Here is a 21655-nt window from a genome sequence, read left to right on the forward strand (position 1 = left end):
GGTAAGGGGGTCGCGGGGGACGGTGGGGACAGGGCCTTGTGATGCAGGAGAAGGAGGGGGCTGGTGAGGGAAGACGGGAGGCCTCAAGGATGGGGGACCGGGACGTCCTTTTCCCCTCCCACTGGCTCACCTGGGATGCGAATCCGCGACTGCCCGCCCCATCCCAGGGCGGAGGCCTCGCGCACAACCCAGGCGCCACGGCTCCGTGCTCTGGCTGAGGGTCTGCGCCGCCGCCCGCCCGCTCCTTCCCGCTCAGCTGCGGCCCCAGGGGCGGATACTCCAGCGCGCGGTTCCAACTGAGGCCTGTGGCGGGTAAGGCCAGGCCGAGAGCGAGGGGCGGCGCCGGGAGGGGATGCAGCTGTCGCCCGCACAGCCGTGTCCGGACGCGGCCCCGCAACTCGACCCCGTCCCGTCCCCCGCCAGCTGCTGAACTAGGCGGCCGGGGACGGCATGGAGCACGAGGCGCGCGCCAAAGAGACTGTCCCTGGGGTACGGGCCTGCTGGGGCGGGGTCCGCACGGTGTCAGCAGCTGCTTGTCCTCTGCAGCACCCGCAAGGCCCGCACCCAGGCTTTGGTCCCAAAAGTGGGCACCACGCCCAGACACGGCCCGTCCCCGCTACCGCGTACTCCAAACACAACGCCCCTACCCCCATGCCGCCAACCCCTGCCCCCCACATCCCAGCAACGCGTGCAAAGCTCCCTTCCCCAGGCCTGCACCCCCAGCCGAGGGCCTAGACGCCCCCCAGGCCTGGACGCTCCCATCGCGGCGCTCCTGCCCCGCTTCTACGCCCCCAATCCAGGTGCACAACCTTCAGCTGCAGAACCCTCCTGCCCCACCCGCCACTTCCCAGCGCCTCCCTCAGGCCTAAGTCACTGATGTTAGAGGTTAAACCGCGCCCCCCAGGCCTCAGTGGCCTCCAAGATGCTGGGGGCACCCTGATCCCACAAAAGACGAGGGTCCCTCTGCTCTCCAGCCCTGAGCCCTCCGCCCCTGGACACCCGATCTCCATGGAAACTAAGGGCCCTTTCCCTCTCTTCCCGCAGGTTTGGCCCCATGAAGATGAACTGGGCACCCGCGAACGGCTGGGCTCTGCTTCCGGCGGCCGCCTTCCTCTGCGTGCGACTGCGGAGGGCTCCGCGGGGGCTCGAGAGGGGCCTCGAGGGTGTGTGTGAGGCCGGCGCTGCGCTATGGCACCCCGGGCTCCTCCCTGCGCGTGGCTGCGGCCGGGGAAGCGGGATCAGGCTGGAGAAGGGCCGCGGCACCCGGGGAACGCGGCCTGGAGGACGAGGACTGGGTTCTCGGAGGCAACAGGACCGGCTCGGCATCTACAGCTACTGGACGTGGACTCTGGGCGCTGAACCCACGCGTGGCCCGCGCCTCTGTCTCATGCTGGGCGGCGCCCTCGGCGCCCTGGGGCTGCTGCGGCCCTAGGCCTGGCTGGGCTTGGGGACCACATCTGGCCCCCGGACAGCACCGTCCCCCAGGATCCTCCAGCCTGGGCTCCCCCTTCCTCCCTTGCCCACAGTGTTGGAGCCCCAGCGGGTGCAGGAGCTGCTGGCTGTCCCTGTGGACCCGCCATCCACCGTCCTGCCCATGCCGCCTCGCCATCCACCGTCCTGCACACGCCGCCTCAGCCTCCCACCTCCCACCTAGAGGAGACCATGGGCCCTGCCCCATCCGCTCCAGGATGTTAGGGTCCCCCCAGCCAAAAAGGCAGCGGCCTGTGGCTCCTGTACCAACAGCCCAGCCACGCTCCAGAGCCGCCAAAAGGGAGGTGCTAAGGCCAGGAACCCAAGCCACCCCGGCTCCCCTCGCCTGCCCAGGGGCCGTGGTGACGCATGGGCAGGGAGGTGACCTCAAGCTGGTTCTGCCACTGAGGCCCTGAGGAATCAGGTCCTCCCCAAAAGAAGTAATGAAATGGACCAAAGGACTTAAGAATTAGGGGGGAAGTGAGGGGAAAATGTAAGGTGCTAACCACCTGCCCAGAAGAGAAGAGTGGATCTCACAGCCCAGGGACATTCCCAAGCAGGAAAGCCGTCCGTCCAGGAATCCTAACCCTAAAACTAAGGGCAACCCCTACCCCTAGCCCCTGGACCCTTAACCATAACCCTTTACCCTAACCACTAATGCAAAACACTAACCCTTAACCCTAACCCCTAACCCCAAACCCTAAGCCCTAACCCCTACCTCAAGCACTAACCCCTAAGCTTAAACCTTAACCCTAACCCCTAACCCATGACGCTAAGCCCTAGCCCCAACCCTAACCTTGACCCCGAACCCAAACCTCCAACCCAACCCCAACACAAACCCCTAACCCGAACCCCTAATTCTAGCCCTAACCCTACCCCTAACCCCTAAATCCAACCCCAACCCTTGACCGGACCCCTGACCCCTAACCCTAACCTCAACTCATAACCTCAACCCCTACTCCTAACCTAACCCCCAACCCTAGCCCTCTAACCCTAACGCTAGCCATAAACTTAACCCCCAAACCCGACTCGAACCTACCCCAACCCCTAAAACTCTAACCCGAACTGTAACCACAAACCCTAACCCATAACCCTACCCCTACCCCTAACACTACCCCTACCCCTAACACTACCCCTACCCCTAACCTCTGACACCAAACCCTGAAGCTAACCCTAACCATAACAACACTAAGCCTAAGCCCTATCTTAGCCCTAATCCCTAACCCCTAACCCTTAACCCAACCGTAACTCCTAAGGTTAACCCTAACCCTTAACTCTCACCCCCTACCCTAAACTGTAACCCCTAACCCTAACCCCTATCCCCTACCCTAAAACCCTAACCCCTAACCCTTACAAACCTTAGCCAAATCCCAAGCCCTAACCCCTACCCCTGACCCTAATCCCCTAGCCCCAAACCCTAACCCCAAACCCTAACACTGTAACCCCAACACTAAAATCCTGCCCTAACCATAAAACCCTACCCCTACCCCTACCCCGACCCTAGCCCAACCCTAACCCTACCCCTAATCCTTCCCCTACCCCTAACACTAACCCCAACTAATCCTAACCCCTAAACCCTAACCCCAACCCTAACCCTAACCCCAACCCTAACACAAACCCCAACCCCAACCCTAACTCTACCCTAACTCTAACCTTAATTCCTAACTCTAATCTGTAGCCCTAACCCTAAACCCTAAGGTAATCTTTTATAGGTTAGGATTCGAGGCTTCGTGTTTAGGACAAGCAGGTGTTCTGATGTCTCCCACTCACTTGCACAGGAAAGTTCTTCCCCTGGCTCTTCACAACCAGTCGCGATGCATCGTGGCCTCCCTTGGCTGGTGAAGGGCTGGGTTCTTCCGAAAACCTCGGCTCCTCCTCCCTCCTCCCAGGGCCCTCCGGGCCTCCACGGTGGCCCCAGCGTGGCAGGGCCCGTGCAGAAGGGACCGTGGGCGTGTGGCCGGCCTGGGCCACTGTGGGCATGGAGCTCACGGTAATGCGGCCTAGGGGCAGGCTGCGCTCCTCTGCGCGCGTGGGAACAGCAGGCCCAGCGGGGACTGCCGCAGACTTCACTCGCTGGGGCCCCTGCACTACCGCGGCGGTGTGGTCCCGCAGAGCCGCCACCTCATGAGGCTACCGGGGCCACAGCGCCTTGTGGAGTCATCCGTCAGACACGCACACTTCACAGGAAGCTTTGGCGCGACACATGTGTACTGCTCGTTGGTGGGGAGGGCCTCCAGAACCAGGGCCGGTCCCCTCGGAAGCCAGCACACATGCGCGGGGGCACCCGGCAGCGGGCCAATCGCAAGCCTGGACGGCCGCACATGGCCCTGGAGGGTTTCACGCCACGTTTGTAGCCCTCGCGCCTTTATGCATGCGCACTAGCTGCCAGGCAAGCCTGCCAGAGAATTACCTCACATCTCCAGGCGCGCACAGGAGTGCATTGCGCAGGCGCGCTGCCTGGAGTCCCGCCCCCAGCAGCGGTTGCTCCAATCACCACTGGAGGCTCCCTCCTGAGGCACCAGCGCTGGCGAGCTGAGAGGAAATGGCCGGGAGGTCCCTGACATCGAAAGCCGAGCCCACCGCAGAAGCCATGGACAGGGCTGAGAAGGCCGGAGGTAGTGGTGGGAGGCAGGGAACTGTGCGTCAGGGTCTGACCTCGCCGAGGCGGGACAGGGTTGGGGCGCGGGTGGCGGCTGCTTCTTCCTCTCAGTCCTGATGGTGCTGATTGAGACTTAGCGGGTTTCTTCAGAAAAATTTCGGCCAAGATGAGGGAGTGCTTGCCCGCACACCCCCCACTTTGTCTGAAAGCATTGAACTGTTATCGTAGTTGCTCCAATTTTGGTTTAGGTAATTAGTCAAAAGACATCCCTTCCCGTCGCCCCACAGACTTTACATATACACCTCTGAAAACAAAAAGGACATTTTCCTGACGCTCCCGATCCCAAGGGAATTCCTAATTCCACATTCCTCTCCCCAGAACCAGCAAGTGTCCAGATTTCCCAGTCGCACTAAACTGGTTCTTGACAGTGGGTCCCCCCACCCAGCATCCCGACGCCCCCGGGGAGCCGGGGGAGGCCGACTCCACGCAGATCCCCCGTTTGTTTCTCCCTGACCCTGACCTGCCATAGTGGCTCCTACCTCACCCTGGGAAGGGAGGACAGGCAGCTGGTCAGAGTTGTACAGAAGTCCAGAAATTGCAGCCCAACAAAGAGAAAGGACACTGTCCTGGCCGTTTCCACTTCAGGATGCCGTGTGCCTCTGGGTGTTTTGTGAGGATTTTCAAACTTACAGAAAAGTGGAGAGAATTGTACGGTGACGTCCCTCCTGCTGTCACTCAGCTTGTCACTCTGTCCTGAGATCATCTGTCTCCCCTGAGTTAAAATGCTGCAATTAACAAACGCCAGTGGCTGCCTCCAGCCCTACCTGCGTGAATGCCCTGGCAGGTGCTCTGTTGTGTTCTTACAAAATGAAGGTTTGAATACTGAAACAAGCTAAGCACAGAAAACATTCCTACAGTGAGATGTGGCACAGTGAAAGCCCCAGCGAAGGACAAAGCAAGTAAACAGGACAGACACAAACGTATCCCTTTCATTAAGCACCTGCTGGCCCGCCAGTGTGCTAGCCTTTCAGTATCATGGCTCCATGTTCCTCACATAACCTAGTATATTTAGATAAGGTTTAACCAACGTCGCTTGTGCCTTAGTTCAAACTGCTACAACAGAAATGCCATTATTTCTCACAGTTTTCGAGGCTAGAAGTTCAAGATCAAGGTGCAATTCAGTGTCTGGTGGGGGCCTGCTTACTGGTTATAGACTTCCATCTTCTCTTTGTGTCCTCATGTTGGGGAAGTTGCTGCAGACCTCTCTGGTCTTACAAGGGCACTAATTCCATTGCTGAGGGCCCTACTCTCATGACCTAATCACCTCCCAAAGGCCCCACCTCCTAATGCAGTCACACTAGGGGGTTAGGATTTTAACATACGAATTATGGATGGGGGCACAAACATTCAGTCTATAGTAACCAGCTACAGAAGAAATTTAAAGGACAAGATTCCAGTTTTAGTCTATCTGTTTTGAAAAGGAAGCAGGGATGTTATCCAGGGTCAGTGACACTAGATACATTTTAGTAAAAGGTCTATTAGTCTTCACCTAACTGGCTGCAGTTATTACTAGAAAGGGGAATGACTGGGGAAAGGGAATGTTGCTGTTTCAATTTTTTCTTCATGCTTTTTCACACATACCAATTACTTGAATAATTTAAAACTTAATGCAAAAATTTATGAGCAGTAATTTGTGTAAGAGTTCAGGTGGGACCAAAATGAGGGGACTCCATAAACTCAAAAATAAGCATTTCACAAAATTTTATGCTTGATTTTTTTTTTTTTTTTTGAGACAAGATTGTGCTCTGTTGCCCAGGCTGGAGTGCAGAGGTACAATCACTGCTCACTGCAGCCTTGACGTCCCGGCCTCAAGAGATTCTCCCACCTCAGCCTCTTGAGTAGCTGGAATCACAGGTGCATGTCACCACGCCCAGATAATTTTTTTAAATTTTTTATTTGTAGAGATGGGGTCTTGCTGCATTGCTCAGGCTGCTCTTGAACTCCTATGCTCGAGCAGTCCTCCTGCCTCAGCCTCCCAAAAGTGCTGGGATTATGGATGTGAACCACTGAGCCTGGCCTTAAGCATGTATGCATGATTTTTAATGGCTGTAAATGATTTCATCCTGTGTATGTGCTATAATTTATTTAACAAATCCCCTAAGGCATATTTAGGCTTCTTCCAGTTTTGCACTATTATAAACAATATAGTGATGAACACCTTGTCCATTAGCCATATCCAGAATTACTTAGGACATAGTCTTAGAAAAGAAGATGCACCCAAACTTTTGATATTTACTATCAGAAAGTTTGTAAGGAGCCACCTTAATTTTGCATATCTGGTTGACAAAGATAAACACATTTGGAAACATAGGTGATTGGTAAAAATGAAAAACTGGGTATCTTGTATACATCAGTGGAGGGTAATTTGGTAATGTCAATCAAAACTGTTACAAACTTTGGTCAGGTGCCTCTGAGCCTTCTCAACCATGCCTCGGCCTTGGCCTGTGATATGGTTTGGATCTGTGTCCTCACCCAAATTTGTTGAATTGTAATCCCCAATGTTGGAGGTGGGGCCTGGTGGGAGGTGTTTGGATCACAGGAGATCAATTTTATTTAGATAGTGACTACCTATCTTTTAACTGGGTCTCTGAGCTCTGGGAAGAGGCCACACTAAATCCTGGGTCTCCAAAAAGGGAGAATTATTATGAGGCTTGACCACATGGATGCTTTTCCAGTGCACTTAAAAAACATTAAAAAAAATATTTCTAAGTGTCTAAAATATACTCTTCCTTAAAAATCCAAGAGTAGCTTTTGTTGCAATAATTAGTAAAAAAAAAAAAAAATCAGGTAACACAATACAAAAGCAAGCAGTTTAAGAGCTGACATGAACTTGTGTGTTTACACTCTTGGGGATACATAAGGAAAAACAATTTTCTCCACAAAAGGGAGTCTGGTGCCTTCTCCATTTTCTTGAAGGAACCTCAGGCTATTAGAAACTATTTTAGGTCCCTCATGCAGCAGAGCATGCAAGGGAAAGGAGAGACAGCAGAACTAAATGAAGAAAATAGCATTCAGTCAACTGAGAAGAAAAAAAAACTTTTGCTCAAAAAACACAAGGTCCTAGGAGAGAGAAAAAAGAAAAATCATGAAGCCCTTTTAAATACACACACACACACACACACACACACACACACGCACACATCTTGGATGTTAGTTTTTAATTAAGATGACTTTTAACCATTTGAGTTTCTTTTTAAAAAATTTTTTAAATCTCATCAACATATTTCAGCTAGGACAAATAGCTGCTATTTCAGAAGTACCAAGTATCAAACCAGAAAGGTCTTGATTTAGGAACCAAACCCAGGCTGTCATGGAAAAAAGAAGACAGAACCTTAGCTATGGAACTGCAGTGTGGGGTGACAATCCTTTCTCTTTCAGTTCGGCCTGGCTAGCAAAAAGGTGGCCTTGTTATGTAAATAAAGCCCCTTAAGTAGTCAAAATCAAAAATCTTCCCCGCCTTTTTTCCTTTTGCTGGCTGTTTTTTCTTCCCCCACCACCCCTTTTCTGGTGGGAATTTAGCCACTTCAGAGGCCTTGTTCCACATAATTTGGAACTTTCCTTTGGATTTGATCAAGTCAGAATTGGCCAAACACAATAGGAAAAGGACCAAAACAACAAAAACAGAAAGAAACAACAACAACAAAAATACCAGTTAAGCAAAACAAACAAATGATCACACAACTTGTATGATTACTGGACACTCTAATGGTAAGGAAAAATTAAGACCAACTGGTTGTTAAGTTTACCTTTAGCCAAGACAAACCCCAATTCAGTTACTTACCTAAGGATGGGTCTTAGGCTGAAGACTGCTCTCTATCATCTTAGCAGCAGGAAAAAAACCCTCAAACTTGTCTTCCCTGTTGGGACTGAGTTCAAACTCCAGAACTTTCATGGAAGCAGGAAAACTTGCCTTCTGTGTTGGAAGCAAGTAAAACTCCAAAAAAAAAATAGTTGTTTAGCAAAATAAACTTTGGATCTGGAGCGAATTTTAGGAAATGAGGGATTCCCTGGACGGGGGACTTCCGGAACTCAGCAATTTGTCATATCAGTTTGAGCCATAAAGATAGCTCAAGCTGCTAGCAAGCACTGATAGGATATTTGTCAAAGATCAGGGGCACCTCTACTCAGAATCCCTTTGTGGTTGCCAAAATGCGAAACCCAAAAATCTGAGACAGGTCTCAGTCAATTTAGGAAGTTTATTTTACCAAAGTTAGGGATGCATGCCTGTGACACGGCCTCAGGAGGTCCTGATGACCTGTGCCCAGGGTGGCAGGGTGGTCAGAGCACAGGCTGGTTTTATGCTTTTTAGGGAGACATGAGACATGAATCAACATATGTAAGATGAACATTGGTTCGATTTGGAAAGGTGGGACAACTCAAAGCAATGATGAGACAACTTGAAGCAGGGGGGTTGACTTCAAGGTCATAAGTAGATAAAAGACAAATGGTTGCATTATTTTGAGTTTCTGATTAACCTTTCCAAAGGAGGCAATCAGATATGCATTTATCTGAGTAAGCAGGAGGATGACTTTGAATTGATTTATTTTCAGATATTTATTTTACAAAATCAGATATGCATTTATCTCAGTGAGCAGAGGGATGACTTTGAATTGATTTATTTTCAAAGATTTATTTATAAAAAGATGTATTTTCCTTTCACAACGTTAATGCCATAAATAGTAATTTCTTAGATCTACTAATTTTAGTGTTAAAAATAGGTTCCAATAGTGATTATAAAAATTAATATGAAATATTTTATGGGGAAATTTCAGGGTTAATATTGGTTATATATAGGAAAGCTATTTGTATTTATATATGTTTTTAACCTAACATCTTAATGCATTTTGTTACTAATCCTTATGGTTTTGTAGAAAACTCTCTAAGAACTTCCTAGATTATGTCATCTGCCAGTTACAGTGATTTTTGACTCCTTGCTCCAGTTTGTTATACCCTCATTTTTTTTCTTGAATTATTATATCAGGAGCTTTGACCTTACTTTGAATAGCCTCAGCAGTGAGAGTACACCCCTGCCCTCACCCACAGTTTTACAAAGAGAATATCTGGTATAATTTTACCTTATAGGGAAAAGCTGACCATGGAGGAGCCCGATTCATCTAGTGTACTGTCCACCTCAGGACAAGGAGAAGGGGCACCACTCTGGCTGGAGACCTGCCCTCAGCCTACCTCAGTCTCAGCCCAGGGGCTGGCCTCTCACCCTGCTTGATTCTGAAATGTTTGGTTTTGTCTCCACAGGGCAGGACACATCCTCACAGAAAATTGAAGACTTGATGGAAATGGTGCAAAAGCTGCAGAAAGGTCATGTGTCTCCTTTGTGTGAGGCACAGCCTGAGGTTTGGGGCCAGGCAGATGTGGGTTTAATTTCAGGCCCCACAGTGTACGAATTTGGGAAATAATCCTCTTCACCTTCTCTTCCTTTTAAAACTTAATTACTTAAACGAAAAATAGGGCCCCATGATTCAAAATTAAAGAAGCAAAAGGGTATGGAAGGCAAAATGTTTTCCCAAAACCCTGTCCCAAACCTCTCACTGGTCACTCATTTGGCTCCGCTGCAGTCCATTAGATCCAGAAGTTGCCACCTTCACTTCCCTTCCTTCTCCCTCACCCGCTACTCCCTCTTTGCTCACTAGGCTCCTGCCAGCCATGTTCCCACCTCACGATGGGTCTTTGCACTGACTATCTCCCAACTCCACCCAAAGAGCTGCAGGGCCTGCCCCCCTACCACTTGATTTGGGGCCCTCATGATACCTTCCCATATCTCAGTAGCACTTCCCACTCCTTTGCTCTTTAACCCCCCTTGCCCTACTTTATTTCTCTTGAACACGGTTACCACAGCCCCACTCGGTATCTTATGGTGTCTGTTCCCAGTCTCGCCCACCCAGAATGTGAGCCCTGTGAGGGCCCCACAGAGCACCTGCTTGCAGGAGGTACTCAATAGATCTGTGTTGCGTGAAAGCAGCAGAGACACAAGGCTGGCAACTGCCCCACCTCTGCCTGCCGTGTCAACTCAACCTCCTTTCCTCCCTGCAGTGGGAAGCCTAGAGCCCCGAGTTGAGGTCCTGATTAACCGGATTAATGAGGTCCAGCAAGGTGAGTTCAGGCGCCTTGGCTGCCAGCTAGGACCAGCTACATGGTTTGCGGGGCTCAGTGCCAAATGAGAATGCAGGGTCCCTTGTTCCAAAGTTACTGGTTATTCACAACAGCAACAGCAGAGCCTTAAATTAAGTACAGGGCATTTCAGCATGTGACTGCCATAGTTACATGCCCATGATCCTGTCCCTGCTATCAGCAGAGCCTGGCAAGGAGAGCCAGAAGCCTCATTTCCTACTCTATAAAATCTAGGCCACTATAGCTTTACCTGAAGGCAAATGAGAAATGTCACTGTTGGCAAGAGAATAGAGGCTGCACTCACACAATGTTTTTCTGCTCTTTGGTGAAGCAAAAAAGAAAGCCAATAAAGACCTAGGAGAGGCCCGGACCATCTGTGAGGCCCTGCAGAAGGAACTGGACTCGCGTAAGAGAGCCGGGGGTCACCCAGAGGTCCCCACAGTGTCTTAAGCCTCCCCTAACCCTGTATTCCAGATGATCAGCATCCTTGCCATGGCCAAGGGTCCTGTACCCTCTCTAGCCTCATGTCCTGCCAATCTCCCCCTCTCCTCTCTGCTTGTGGGAGTGTTCAGGAAACACCCTCCAACCTCATTCCCACCTCAGGGCTTTTGCTAGATGCTGTCTGTGCTTCCTGAGATAGTACAGGTTCCTCTTTCCTCACATCATCAGCTCTAAGTTAGAATGTCCCCAGACAGGATGACTGGCATTCCCCAGTCATCCCATCTAAAGATGGCACCCTGCCTCTATCTGGTCACATGCCCCATCCTATTTGATGTGTTTCTTTATAGCCCTTATCCCACTTCATGGGTGTTTGTATTTTTTCTCTCCTCCCCATGTAAAAGCATGGGCATCCTCCAGGGCCCTCACAGCCACCCTCTGTAAATGTGAAGGCCCTTTGGTGCTTACAGGGAATGTGGGCACCAGAGGGTAGGGAGGGGCTCACCTCAAGGGGTTCACATTTGGGTTGGGGCCAAGGCTGTGCCCAACTTCCCATGTGACCGTGAGCAAGCCCCATCCCTGAGGGTGCAGTGCATAGTCCCTGATGCCAAAATGTGTCACTGTTTTCCAGTGCGTGGAGAGAAAGTACAACTGAAGGAGATCTTGAGCAAAAAACAAGGTATCTGCCGCTCCCCTGTCTCCAGGCTTGTGCCTTTGCCAACCCACAGAAGCCTACTCTCCCTATGGCAGCTGAAGCCTTTTGAAACCTGTCCCAGCTTGCCTCTCTCCTGTGGCTTCCACCAGACATGTAGTAAATGTTAAAGCTCAATCAGGTGTCCACAGACCTGACATGATCTGGCCGTGTTCCCCCTGCCAAAACCCGATACCTTGACAGGTTCTCATAGGGCCCTGTTGCTCTCCCTACAGAGACCCTGAGGATCCTCCGGCTGCGTTGCCAGGAAAAGGAAAGTGAGGCACAGAGGTAAGAGCTTCCAGCTGAGCCTCACTCTGCACTACCTCTTTATTCTGGTAGAGCAGAAAGAGGCAGGAAGATGAATCTGAGACCCACAGCTCTCATTGTTTCCCTCTAAACAATGGAGAGTCCAAAGAGTGTCTTTCCCCTTCGGCTCCAACAGCTGGCAGTAGTGTTAAGGGTAACTCTCTCAATGGCAAGACATTCATTTGCTAAATTATCAATTAAATTTCTTCAGCTGGTTTTTATTTTTTGCCTTTTACTCTTGGTCATACTCCTTGGATGTCTATTCACTCATCTGTCCATTTAGGCATTGAGCCAACCATTTGTCCATTCTCTATCCATTCATCCATTATCTTTTCATCCACCCATCGATTTGTCCATCCATTTCTCCACCTCCTGATTTAGCTCATTTTGTTACCAGAGGCCCCAGGCCCTGGCACCCTAAGATTTCAGCTCTTTGGGAAAACCAGACGATACTAAGATGTGTGTGCATTTGCTCACTTGACCATGTCACATTAATCTCTCTTAACCTGACAACAATACTTCAGGGGGCAAGTGGTCATCTCACTCTCTACCCACCACATGTTACAGAGAAGGACCTTAATGTAGAGGGAAAAAATAGCCTCAATAGAGGGAGGCAGAAGCCCCAGCCCAGTGCCCTCCTGGGGCTTAAGAGAACATGGCTGAGGGCTGCCTCACCTCTCCCAGGAAGCACACCATGTTGCAGGAGTGCAAGGAGAGAATTTCTGCCCTGAACTTGCAGATTGAAGAAGAGAAGAACAAACAGAGACAGCTGAGGTAAACCTTAGCATCTGAGGCAGGGGGTTTGGATGGCTGGTAGTTGGGATACAATGTCAAAGATGGGGGTTAGAAGGGCTGGCTACACTGAGCCATGGAGGTTCCAGGTGGTGAAGATGTTCCCAGTGGAGCAGAGACCACGGGCAAAGCACCCCAAAGTCTGTGCCTGAAGACCCACAGACTTGGACAGGCTGTGAAGGTGATGATTTCAGCCCATATCCCCTCATGCCTATGGTTGGCCCCCAGGTTGACATTCGAGGAACAGCTGGAAGATCTGATGGGCCAGCACAAGGACCTCTGGGACTTCCACGTGAGTCCCTCAAAGCCACTCCTCCCGCTTCCACATCTTCCCTAGCAGCACCAGGCCCAAACAGTCACTTCTTCCTCTCACCTGCCACAACCAGTCCCCAAGCAAGCCTTGGTGGTGCTAAGATTGACATTGCCTGAATCCAGTCCCTTGTCACCTCCTTGTGACCCTGCTGCTCAGTGGTCAGGGGGATCTCTGATGAGGCCAAGGTCAAGTCTTCCATCGATGTCCGTGGATGTGTCTGGGACCATCACGGTCACTAGGGAGACAATGAGGATAAGCAGCCCGTGTTTGTCCGCCAGGAGGATCCTAGGTACTAAACGAGAAAATAGACAGTGAGTGTTAGGAAGGAAGGGCTCAGTGAGGAGGTCACACTAGGACAGAGGGGAGTGGGGAGGAGCTGCAGAGCTAAACCGATACCTGATCCTCCAGAAAACAGCCAAGACTCACAGCGTTTGCAGGTTTATCTGTTATAAATAACAATCCATGAGCATCCCCACTGCAGTACTGCAGAGATGTGGGATAACAGAAGTGCACAGGGAGGGAATGGCCAGTGCCATGACCCTGAGGCTGTACTGTAGCTGGTGTGCACTGAGGGGCAGAGTTGTTGGAAGTGAGGCATAGTGAGTAAGTACGAAACAAGATCCAGATAGCCGCCTTTGAGACATGGGGGAAAGCCAAGAGGAGTGGACAGGCCTCTTTTCTGCCCCCTCAGAGGCCAGAGCGGCTGGCAAGGGAGATTTGTGCCCTGGACAGCAGCAAGGAGCAGCTGCTCAAGGAAGGTGAGGCCAGGGATGGTGGGTGGCCCATATCTGACCTCACGTGCCCTCATGTGCTCACCTGCCCCTTCATGCTGCAGAGAAGCTGGTCAAGGCGACACTGGAAGACGTGAAGCATCAGCTGTGCTCCCTGTGTGGGGCTGAGGGCCCCTCCACCCTCGATGAGGGACTCTTTCTCCACAGCCAGGAGGCTGCAGCCACAGTGTAAGATGTGGAGGTGAAGAGGGTAGGAGGAGGTAGTGGCCAGTGCTGACCACCCCATACTGGGCCCCCACAGGCAGCTGTTTCAGGAAGAGCACAGGAAGGCTGAGGAGCTCCTAGCAGCTGCTGCCCAGCGCCACCAGCAGCTGCAGCAGAAGTGCCGACAACAGCAGCAGAAGCGGCAGAGGTGCGTGTGGAGGCCCTGTCCCCACAACCCCCACCAGGAAAGTGACCGATGTTTTATCTCCTCTCTCCACCTTCTGTCTCTCTGACTCTTGAAAACCTCTTGTCCCTCCTCCACCCTTTCCTCTTCTTCCTTCCCCCATCCTACCTCTTCCTGTCCAGGCTGAAGGAAGAGCTGGAAAAGCATGGAATGCAACTCCCTGCCCAAGCCCAGAGCACACAAGAGGAAGAGGCTGGCCCAGGAGATGTGGTAAGCCCCAGAAGTGGGCGTCAGGGAACAGAGACAGCTACTGAAGGGACGGCGGAAGGGGCGGGAGGACAAGGGAGGGGGTCCTGGGACTCCTCAGAGGATGGTCTGTGGGGAGGGGCTTTCCCATAGGGGGTCCACCCAAGGTGGTGATGGGGCAGGAGGGGACCATGTGGCCATGGGGATGGGTATAAATTCCCACCCTGGACACTAACCTCCTGCAGGCCAGTCCCAAGCCCCTAAAAGGAGAAAGACCTGGAGCTGCACACCGAGCAGGGCCTGATGTCCTCATAGGCCAGGAGGACACACTCCACCCCGACCTTAGCCCAAGGGGCTTTCAGGAAATAAAGGAGCTATTTTGATACAGCCCGTCTCAGCTGAGTCTACTGGTGAGGAGTAGGGGTCGGGCCCAAGATCTCCAGTCTCCTGTGACTAATCGAAGCCTTGGCTTGACTCTGCCTTTTGGTCTGGGCCAGAGGTACATCACAGGTTTTCAGTAAATGCTTCCTTAACCTCCTGGTCTCTGGATTGCTCATCTCTGGGACCTGCCAGCTACTTCTGGGTCCTCAGGCAGAGGGATGCAGGCCCAAGACGCTCTCACAGTGGGCCAAGGAGGTCTGGAACCCACCTGCATACACACATACACACACCTTGTGATTATTTCTTCAATTCCTTCATTACAGGTCTGGACTACACAGACTCCCCGAAATTAAAAAAAAAAATTAAAAATGAGGATCAGTGAGCTGGGGTTCAAAATCAGTCGGTTCCATATGGTAGTCCCCACCGGTTAGCTGTGTAGTTTGTGCTCTCAAGAACACAAAATGTATAACTCAGGCACTTTTGGACAGGAACAGGATAGAAATCCTCAGCTTGCAGGGGTCAATCAACTAGGATGTAAGTCATGTGCATCTGATGCATGTTTCAAATTCACTGAAATGCGTTGACCCAATCAAGGCCAATGGTGGGAGTCAAAGTCTGCATCTCCTGAGTCAGAATGCATTGAATTAATGACAAAGCAATCCCTTTTCTTGACAGGCTCCCAGACCAGGTAGACCAGTGACATGTTGGAGTTGAAAAGAGAGGCTCACTGCAGAGCACTGTTTCCACGGAAAAATGGAACATGGCAAAGTGCAGAAATTCTTCACTCAGTCCAGGACAGACGAGTTCTCTAAGATGCAGTTAATCATACCTGTCTTAAACAAACTGGCAATACACTATCAAACATGACTTTTAAATCAAGTGGAAGTTAGAAAATATATTGAACTGAATGGCAATGAAGACACCACATTTTAAAACTGTAACTCAGTTAAGCCCACGATTAGAAGGAACTTTAGCTTTTATTGGTTCACCACAATTTTTTTAAAAATCAATGATTGTTCAGTTAATGAATAAAAGGCCTTTGACACAGTTCACCTATTCATGTGAAAAAAAAAAGACTAATAAACAGTCAGCTTCCCTTAGATTTATTGGTGAGATGTTTGAAGAATTTCATGTTAGGAATAACTCAAGGATGTCTGCAATATTCAAATACTGTTCATCATACTGGAAGTTCTATACAGTGAAATAGTTAAGACAGATTTATGATTATATGCTTTATGAATCAATCTACAGATAAATTTCACAACGTCTAAATGAGTATAAAAGTTTGCTAAATACAGGTCAATATTTTAAAATCACCTTTAGGTCTCAATGCTAGGGCACAGGACCCACAAAATACATCACTTAGGAATCTACGGTTGGTTGATTGAAAAGGATACAATAAACCAGTAACAAAATGATATGCATCAGATAAGGATAAGCATCTCAGCCAAAGGCTGCCTCAGTGAAGGGTCAGGAGAGGCTGGCACGAGCTCTATTTTTTTCTCTCTGCAGGATTCTGCCAGGATGTTCTTCCTCAGATAAGAAACCAGCTGTGTGTGTAGAATACCTCAGAACGGGAGAGCTGGTTCTCTATACTATTTGGAGCCGTAGTGTAGGAGTATAGTGTAAGCTGGGCTTCTTATATACCCTGCTGATCATGTAGACATATTCTCACGGTTAACCAGCTCCCAACAGAAGATCTCCTATGTTTTCACCAAGACCAAGTGGGAACTATTTAATCATCAGTTTTACTACTACCAATAGCAATGGTGATGAGATGGGACAAACCACACCCAAACTCAGCTTGGATTCACTTATTAATCTGTATATTTGACACCTCAGTTAGGGGTCACTGCCATGCAGGTACATCTCATTCCAGCAAAAGAGCTCAGCCCATTGCATACCTGCTAGAACTAATAGCCAGCTACAAAAAGCAAAAATAAACTTTAAAATAAATGCAGTATTATAAAAATACCATGTACCAAGGAATTAATATAGTGACAGATGTACATTATTTCCCCAAAACAACTTTAGAGAAAATTTAAAAGATCTGAATAAATGGAGGAAAGTCATGTTCATTAATGGAAACTCATTACTGTAAAGATGTCCTTCCTGCCTAAGGACATATAAGTCCATTATAATTTCAATAAAATTTTGCAGAAATCTTCTGTATTCCAGACACTCTTCCTTATGAAAGAGTAGTCCGAATTCCACTCGGTAGTTGGGATCAATCACCCCAGCGAGTAACTCCCCCTTTGCTGGTTGATTCAGAAGCATGAGTAGCCCGAAGTGGCCAGCGGCAGCTTTGCAGTTCAGTGGAATCACCAGGGTGTCAGTGGAAGAATTTCTTCCTTCAGAACTAAGACCTAAGAGCACAATCATGGGAACAGAATGCAAAACCTTTGCTCATGGGTCGCTAGAGGTGATAATGCGGATACCCCTCTCATTTCTACCCCATGATTTTTGGACCTGTGAATTATGGCTACAGAAGAAACTACTAAATATTGGACACTGATTCAGAGCATATACAGCCTTCTAGAGAATCTTGTTCCATCCCTGCAAGGTATTGCCACCTAGCTAGTACTTCAGGTCTTCAAAAGGCCACTCCATTAGTCTGTCAAACCAGCTGCTTCAGGGTGGTGGGGAACATGGTAAGACAAGCTAATTCCATGAGCGTGGACCCGCTGAGGTGCTTCCTTTGCTGTGAAGAGAGTTCCTTGATCAGCAGCAATGCTGTGTTGTAATACTATGGTTGTGGAAAAGGCATTCTGTAAGTCCACCAGTAGTAGTAATGGCAGAAGCATTGTCTGCAAGCAAATGTGTATACAGATATATCCTTATCATTCATTATTCCTTCTGGAGTTGGAGTCACTACTGATAATAACCAAAGCACTGTAGTAACAATTTCACTTGTCAGGATACACAACGCTGGACTCTTGAAAGAGGCATTCAATAAAACTTTAATTTCCCTGATAGGCCAAAGATAGCTGATTTAACAAAGAGGCATAGTGGTCTCCTAAAACAATCCCTTTTCAAATTTCAATTCAGTAATGGATCCCTAAATAGGTCTCTGTCTTGCCACAAACCTTACTCTCTTAATTGAAGGGTTTTTTGTAGACTCACACCTTATACCAACCTGAAAAACCTTCCCATCACCCTTTCCTATATTTGAAGTGGGATATGTTTCATCTCTATGTATATAAAGACTGTTTATAAATGAGGACCTTTAATAATGTCTCCTATCTTTATAACATTTTGTTCCTGTCCCCATCCCATAAGGGCTAGAGGCCAGATCCATTAACTGTAGAATGTCCCATGGACCAGGTAGCTGACCATCTGCAATAGGACCCACGTAAGCTTAACTTCCACCATCCCTAAGTCCTTCCTGAATATTTCTTTTTTTTAATTTTTTTTTTTTACTAAAGATATGTGGCATTTTCAATTAAGGTCAAATATTAAGGATATTCTTTTTTTTTTTTAAGTTCCAGGGTATGTGTGCAGGATGTGCAGGTTTGTGATATAGGTAAACGTGTGCCACGGTGGTTTGCTGTACCTATCAAACCATCACCTAAGTATTAAGCCCAGCATGCGTTAGCTATTTTTCCTGATGCTCTCCCTCCCACCGTGTCACCCCCCCCATAGGCCCCAGAGTGTGTTGTTCCCTTCCATGTATCTATGTGTTCTCATTGTTCAGCTCCCATTTCTGAGTGAGAATATACGGTTTTCTGTTCCTGCATTAGTTTGCTGAGGATAATGGCTTCCAGCTCCATCCATGTCTCTGCAAAGGACATGATCTCATTTCTTTTTATGGCTGCATGGTATTCCATGGTGTATATGTACCACATTTTCTTTATCCAGACTGTCATTGATGGTCATCTGGGTTGAGTCCTTGTCTTTGCTATTGTGAATAGTCTTGCAATGAACATACACATGCATGTATCTTCATAATAGAATGATTTATATTCCTTTGGGTATATACCCAGTAATGGGATTGCTGGGTCAAATGGTATTTCTGGTTCTAGGTCTTTGAGGAATTTCCACAGTGGTTGGACTAATTTACATTCCCACCAACAGTAGAAAAGTGTTCCTTGGCTGGGTGTGGTGGCTCATGCCTGTAATCCCAGCACTTTGGGAGGCCGAAGTGGGTGGATCACCTGAGGTCAGGAGTTTGAGACCAGCCTGACCAACATAGTGAAACCCTGTCTCTACTAAAAAACAATACAAAAATTAGTCGGGCTTGGTGACACATACCTGTAATCCCAGCAACTACGGAGGCTGAGGCAGAAGAATCACTTGAACCTGGGAGGCGGAGGTTGCAGTGAACTGAGATTGCACCACCGCACTCCAGCCTGGGTAACAACAGCAAAACTCCACCTCAAAAAAAAAAAAAAAAAAAAGTGTTCCTATCTCTCTGCAGCCTCATCAGTATCTGTTGTTTCTTGACTTTTTAATAATCGCCATTCTGACTGGCATGAGATGGTATCTCATTGTGGTTTTCATTTGCATTTCTCTAATGATCAGTGATGCTGATCTTTTTTTCATATGTTGGCTTCTTCCCAATGTCAAACTAGTTGATCATAAATATCAACCAATCTTTAGTGGTGATTTGTGAGATTTTTGGTACACGCATCTCCTGAGCAGTACACACTAAACTCAATTTACAGTCTTTTATCCCTCACCCCCTTCCCACCCTTTCCCGTGAGTTCCCAAAGTCCATTGTGTGTCCTCAAAGTCTATTCTTATGCCTTTGCATTCTCATAGCTTAGCTCCTACTCATGAGTGAGAACATACGATGTTTGATTTTCCATTCCTGAGTTACTTCACTTAGAATAATAGTCTCCAATACCATCCAGGTTGCTGTGAAAGCCATTAACTCATTATTTTTTATGGCTGAGTAGTAGTCCATCATATGTATATACTACAGTTTCTTTATCCACTCGTCGAATCATGGGCATTTGGGTTGGTTCCACATTTTTGCAATTGTGAATGTGCTGCTATAAACATTCATGAGCAAGTTTTTTTTTAATCACCTCTAAAGAACTTACTTATGTAGCCAAATACCTACCACCTGTTCCCCAAGAACGTATGGAGATGAAAAAATTTAAAAAATAAAAAATAAAATACAATAGTGTGGGGAAAAGAAAGAGAGATCAGACTGTTACTGTGTCTATGTTGAAAGAAGTAGACATAAGAGACTCCATTTTGTTCTGTTCTAAGAAAAATTCTTCTGCCTTGAGATGCTGTTAATGTGTAACCCTACCCCCAACGCTGTGCTCCCTGAAACATGTGCTGTGTCAACTCAGGGTTAAATGGATTAAGGGCTATGCAGGATGTGCTTTGTTAAACAAATGCTTGAAGGAAGAATGCTTGTCATCACCACTCCCTAATCTCAAGTACCCAGAGACACAATACACCGCAGAAGGCCGCAGGGACCTCTGCCTAGGAAAGCCAGGTATTGTCCAAGGTTTCTCCCCATGTGATAGTCTGAAATATGGCCTCATGGGAAGGGAAAGACCTGACCATCCCCCAGCCCGACACCCATAAAGGGTCTGTGCTGAGGAGGATTATTAAGAGATGAGGGAAGGCCGCTTTGCAGTTGAGATAAGAGGAAGGCATCTGTCTCCTGCTCGTCCCTGGGCAATGGAATGTCTCGGTGTAAAGCCCAATTGTATATTCCATCTACTGAGATAGGGGAAAACCGCCTTAGGGCTGGAGGTGGGACATGCTGGCAGCAATACTGCTCTTTAAGGCATTGGGATGTTTATGCATATGCACATCAAAAGCACAGCACTTTTTTCTTTACCTTGTTTATGATGCAGAGACATTTGTTCACGTTTTCCTGCTGACCTTTTCTCCACTATTACCCTATTGTCCTGCCGCATCCCGCTCTCGACAAATGCCCGATAAATGATCAATAAATACAAAGGGAACTCAGAGACTGGTGCCGGCGCGGGTCCTCCGTATGCTGAGCACTGGTTCCCTGGGCCCACTTTTCTTTCTCTATACTTTGTCTCTGTGTCTCTTTCTTAAGTGTCTCGTTCCACCTGACGAGAAATGCCCACAAGTGTGGAGGGGCAGGCCACCCCTTCAAATAGCAGCAGCAATATTATTTTATAATCTTCCTAGCTCTGATTATAATAATCAGTTCTCTCCAAATGTTTTCACAATCAAGAAACAAACACAGAATGATAATATTTATACATTGAAAAAAAAATCAACCAATCTGCCAAGGGAAGGATACCAAACGTTTTGATAAAGTCAGCTTCCTGAATTGCTCACCCAAATGTGTATGGGATGAGGTTCTAATATTACTTTTGATTCTTCCCATATAACTAGATGACATAGTCAGCAATTGCTTCAGTTAGTGAAAGTGGCTATACTCTGCACAGTAGACCTTAGAGGATGTTTGGTTTGAGTAGTGAAAGTTCCTAACAAAAGGGGAAGTTTGAACATCTTTACATTAATGCAAAACAAAAACAAATCTTAGTCAATGAAAAAGAGTCAAATGAAGTCTCTGTGCACCGTCTTGGGAAAGCTGTCTACTTTGCGATGCCATCTGTTTCTAAAAAAGATTTCCCTTGGATATTCTCAATTTTAAGTCACCTATAGGTTGACAAGTCCAAGAATCCAAGGGAGCTCTCTTTAGCTCAGAGACATGAACCCAAGGCTCAAGACCCTGAAGCTTTGCTGCAGTGTTGAGTAGGAAGAAGACCCTGGTATGGTTTTTTTCAGTGAGACTCAAGGGCAGTTTCTCTCTAGTGTCATCTCCAAAAGACCTAATCTTTAGGTTCTATGTGATGGAAGATCTGAACATTATCAATTGGTGGTTCATAGAAAGCCTACTTCAACTGGTGGAAATGTACATTTGCAAAATACATCAAAGCCTTGCATTGTTGAGTCACATCAGAGCTAACAAGTACAGGGAATACACAACATTGTATTATCAAACGAATAGATACTCCAGTAATTATTTCATAAGGGGTTAGTTTGTGTTTTCCCATAGGGGTTAATCTAATTACCATTAAGGCTAGTGGTAAAAACTTTTGACCAAGATAAAACACTCGATTCTGTTAGTTTAACTAATTTTAGCTTCAAGATACCATTAGTCCAT

General features: G+C 48.1%; 1 protein-coding gene and 1 pseudogene across 3 annotated transcripts; both read left to right on the top strand.

Annotated features, from left to right (window-relative positions):
- The first annotated feature begins 1060 nt into the window (after positions 1-1060).
- LOC116481703 (shadow of prion protein-like) lies at positions 1061-1432 on the top strand (annotated as a pseudogene).
- A 2526-nt stretch (positions 1433-3958) lies between these two features.
- SYCE1 (synaptonemal complex central element protein 1) lies at positions 3959-15646 on the top strand. Of its 3 annotated transcripts, none has more exons than XM_058435852.1 (14): positions 3959-4085; positions 9383-9445; positions 10178-10237; positions 10587-10661; positions 11325-11372; positions 11621-11675; positions 12378-12467; positions 12714-12777; positions 13490-13556; positions 13634-13757; positions 13831-13941; positions 14100-14187; positions 14409-14573; positions 15220-15646. In XM_058435852.1, exons 1-13 carry the CDS (start codon positions 4013-4015, stop codon positions 14544-14546), a joined length of 1056 nt encoding a protein of 351 aa, XP_058291835.1. In that variant the 5' UTR covers positions 3959-4012; the 3' UTR covers positions 14547-14573; positions 15220-15646. The 3 variants fall into 3 exon arrangements, with proteins under 3 accessions (XP_058291835.1, XP_058291834.1, XP_058291836.1); XM_058435851.1 differs by having other exon boundaries at positions 4013-4088; XM_058435853.1 differs by lacking the exon at positions 3959-4085 and adding an exon at positions 7454-7837.
- Positions 15647-21655: the final 6009 nt, after the last annotated feature.

The sequence above is a fragment of the Hylobates moloch genome, unplaced genomic scaffold (genome assembly GCF_009828535.3).
Source record: "Hylobates moloch isolate HMO894 unplaced genomic scaffold, HMol_V3 SCAFFOLD_3, whole genome shotgun sequence".
NCBI classification, from domain to species: domain Eukaryota; kingdom Metazoa; phylum Chordata; class Mammalia; order Primates; family Hylobatidae; genus Hylobates; species Hylobates moloch.

Excerpts from the sequence above, each read along its gene's own strand:
- SYCE1 (XM_058435851.1), top strand. The coding sequence starts at position 4,013 with ATGGCCGGGAGGTCCCTGACATCGAAAGCCGAGCCCACCGCAGAAGCC. Across the intron at positions 11,676-12,377 it reads AAGGAAAGTGAGGCACAGAG|GAAGCACACCATGTTGCAGG; the intron begins GTAAGAGCTTCC and ends CACCTCTCCCAG. Across the intron at positions 13,758-13,830 it reads CAGGAGGCTGCAGCCACAGT|GCAGCTGTTTCAGGAAGAGC; the intron begins GTAAGATGTGGA and ends GGGCCCCCACAG.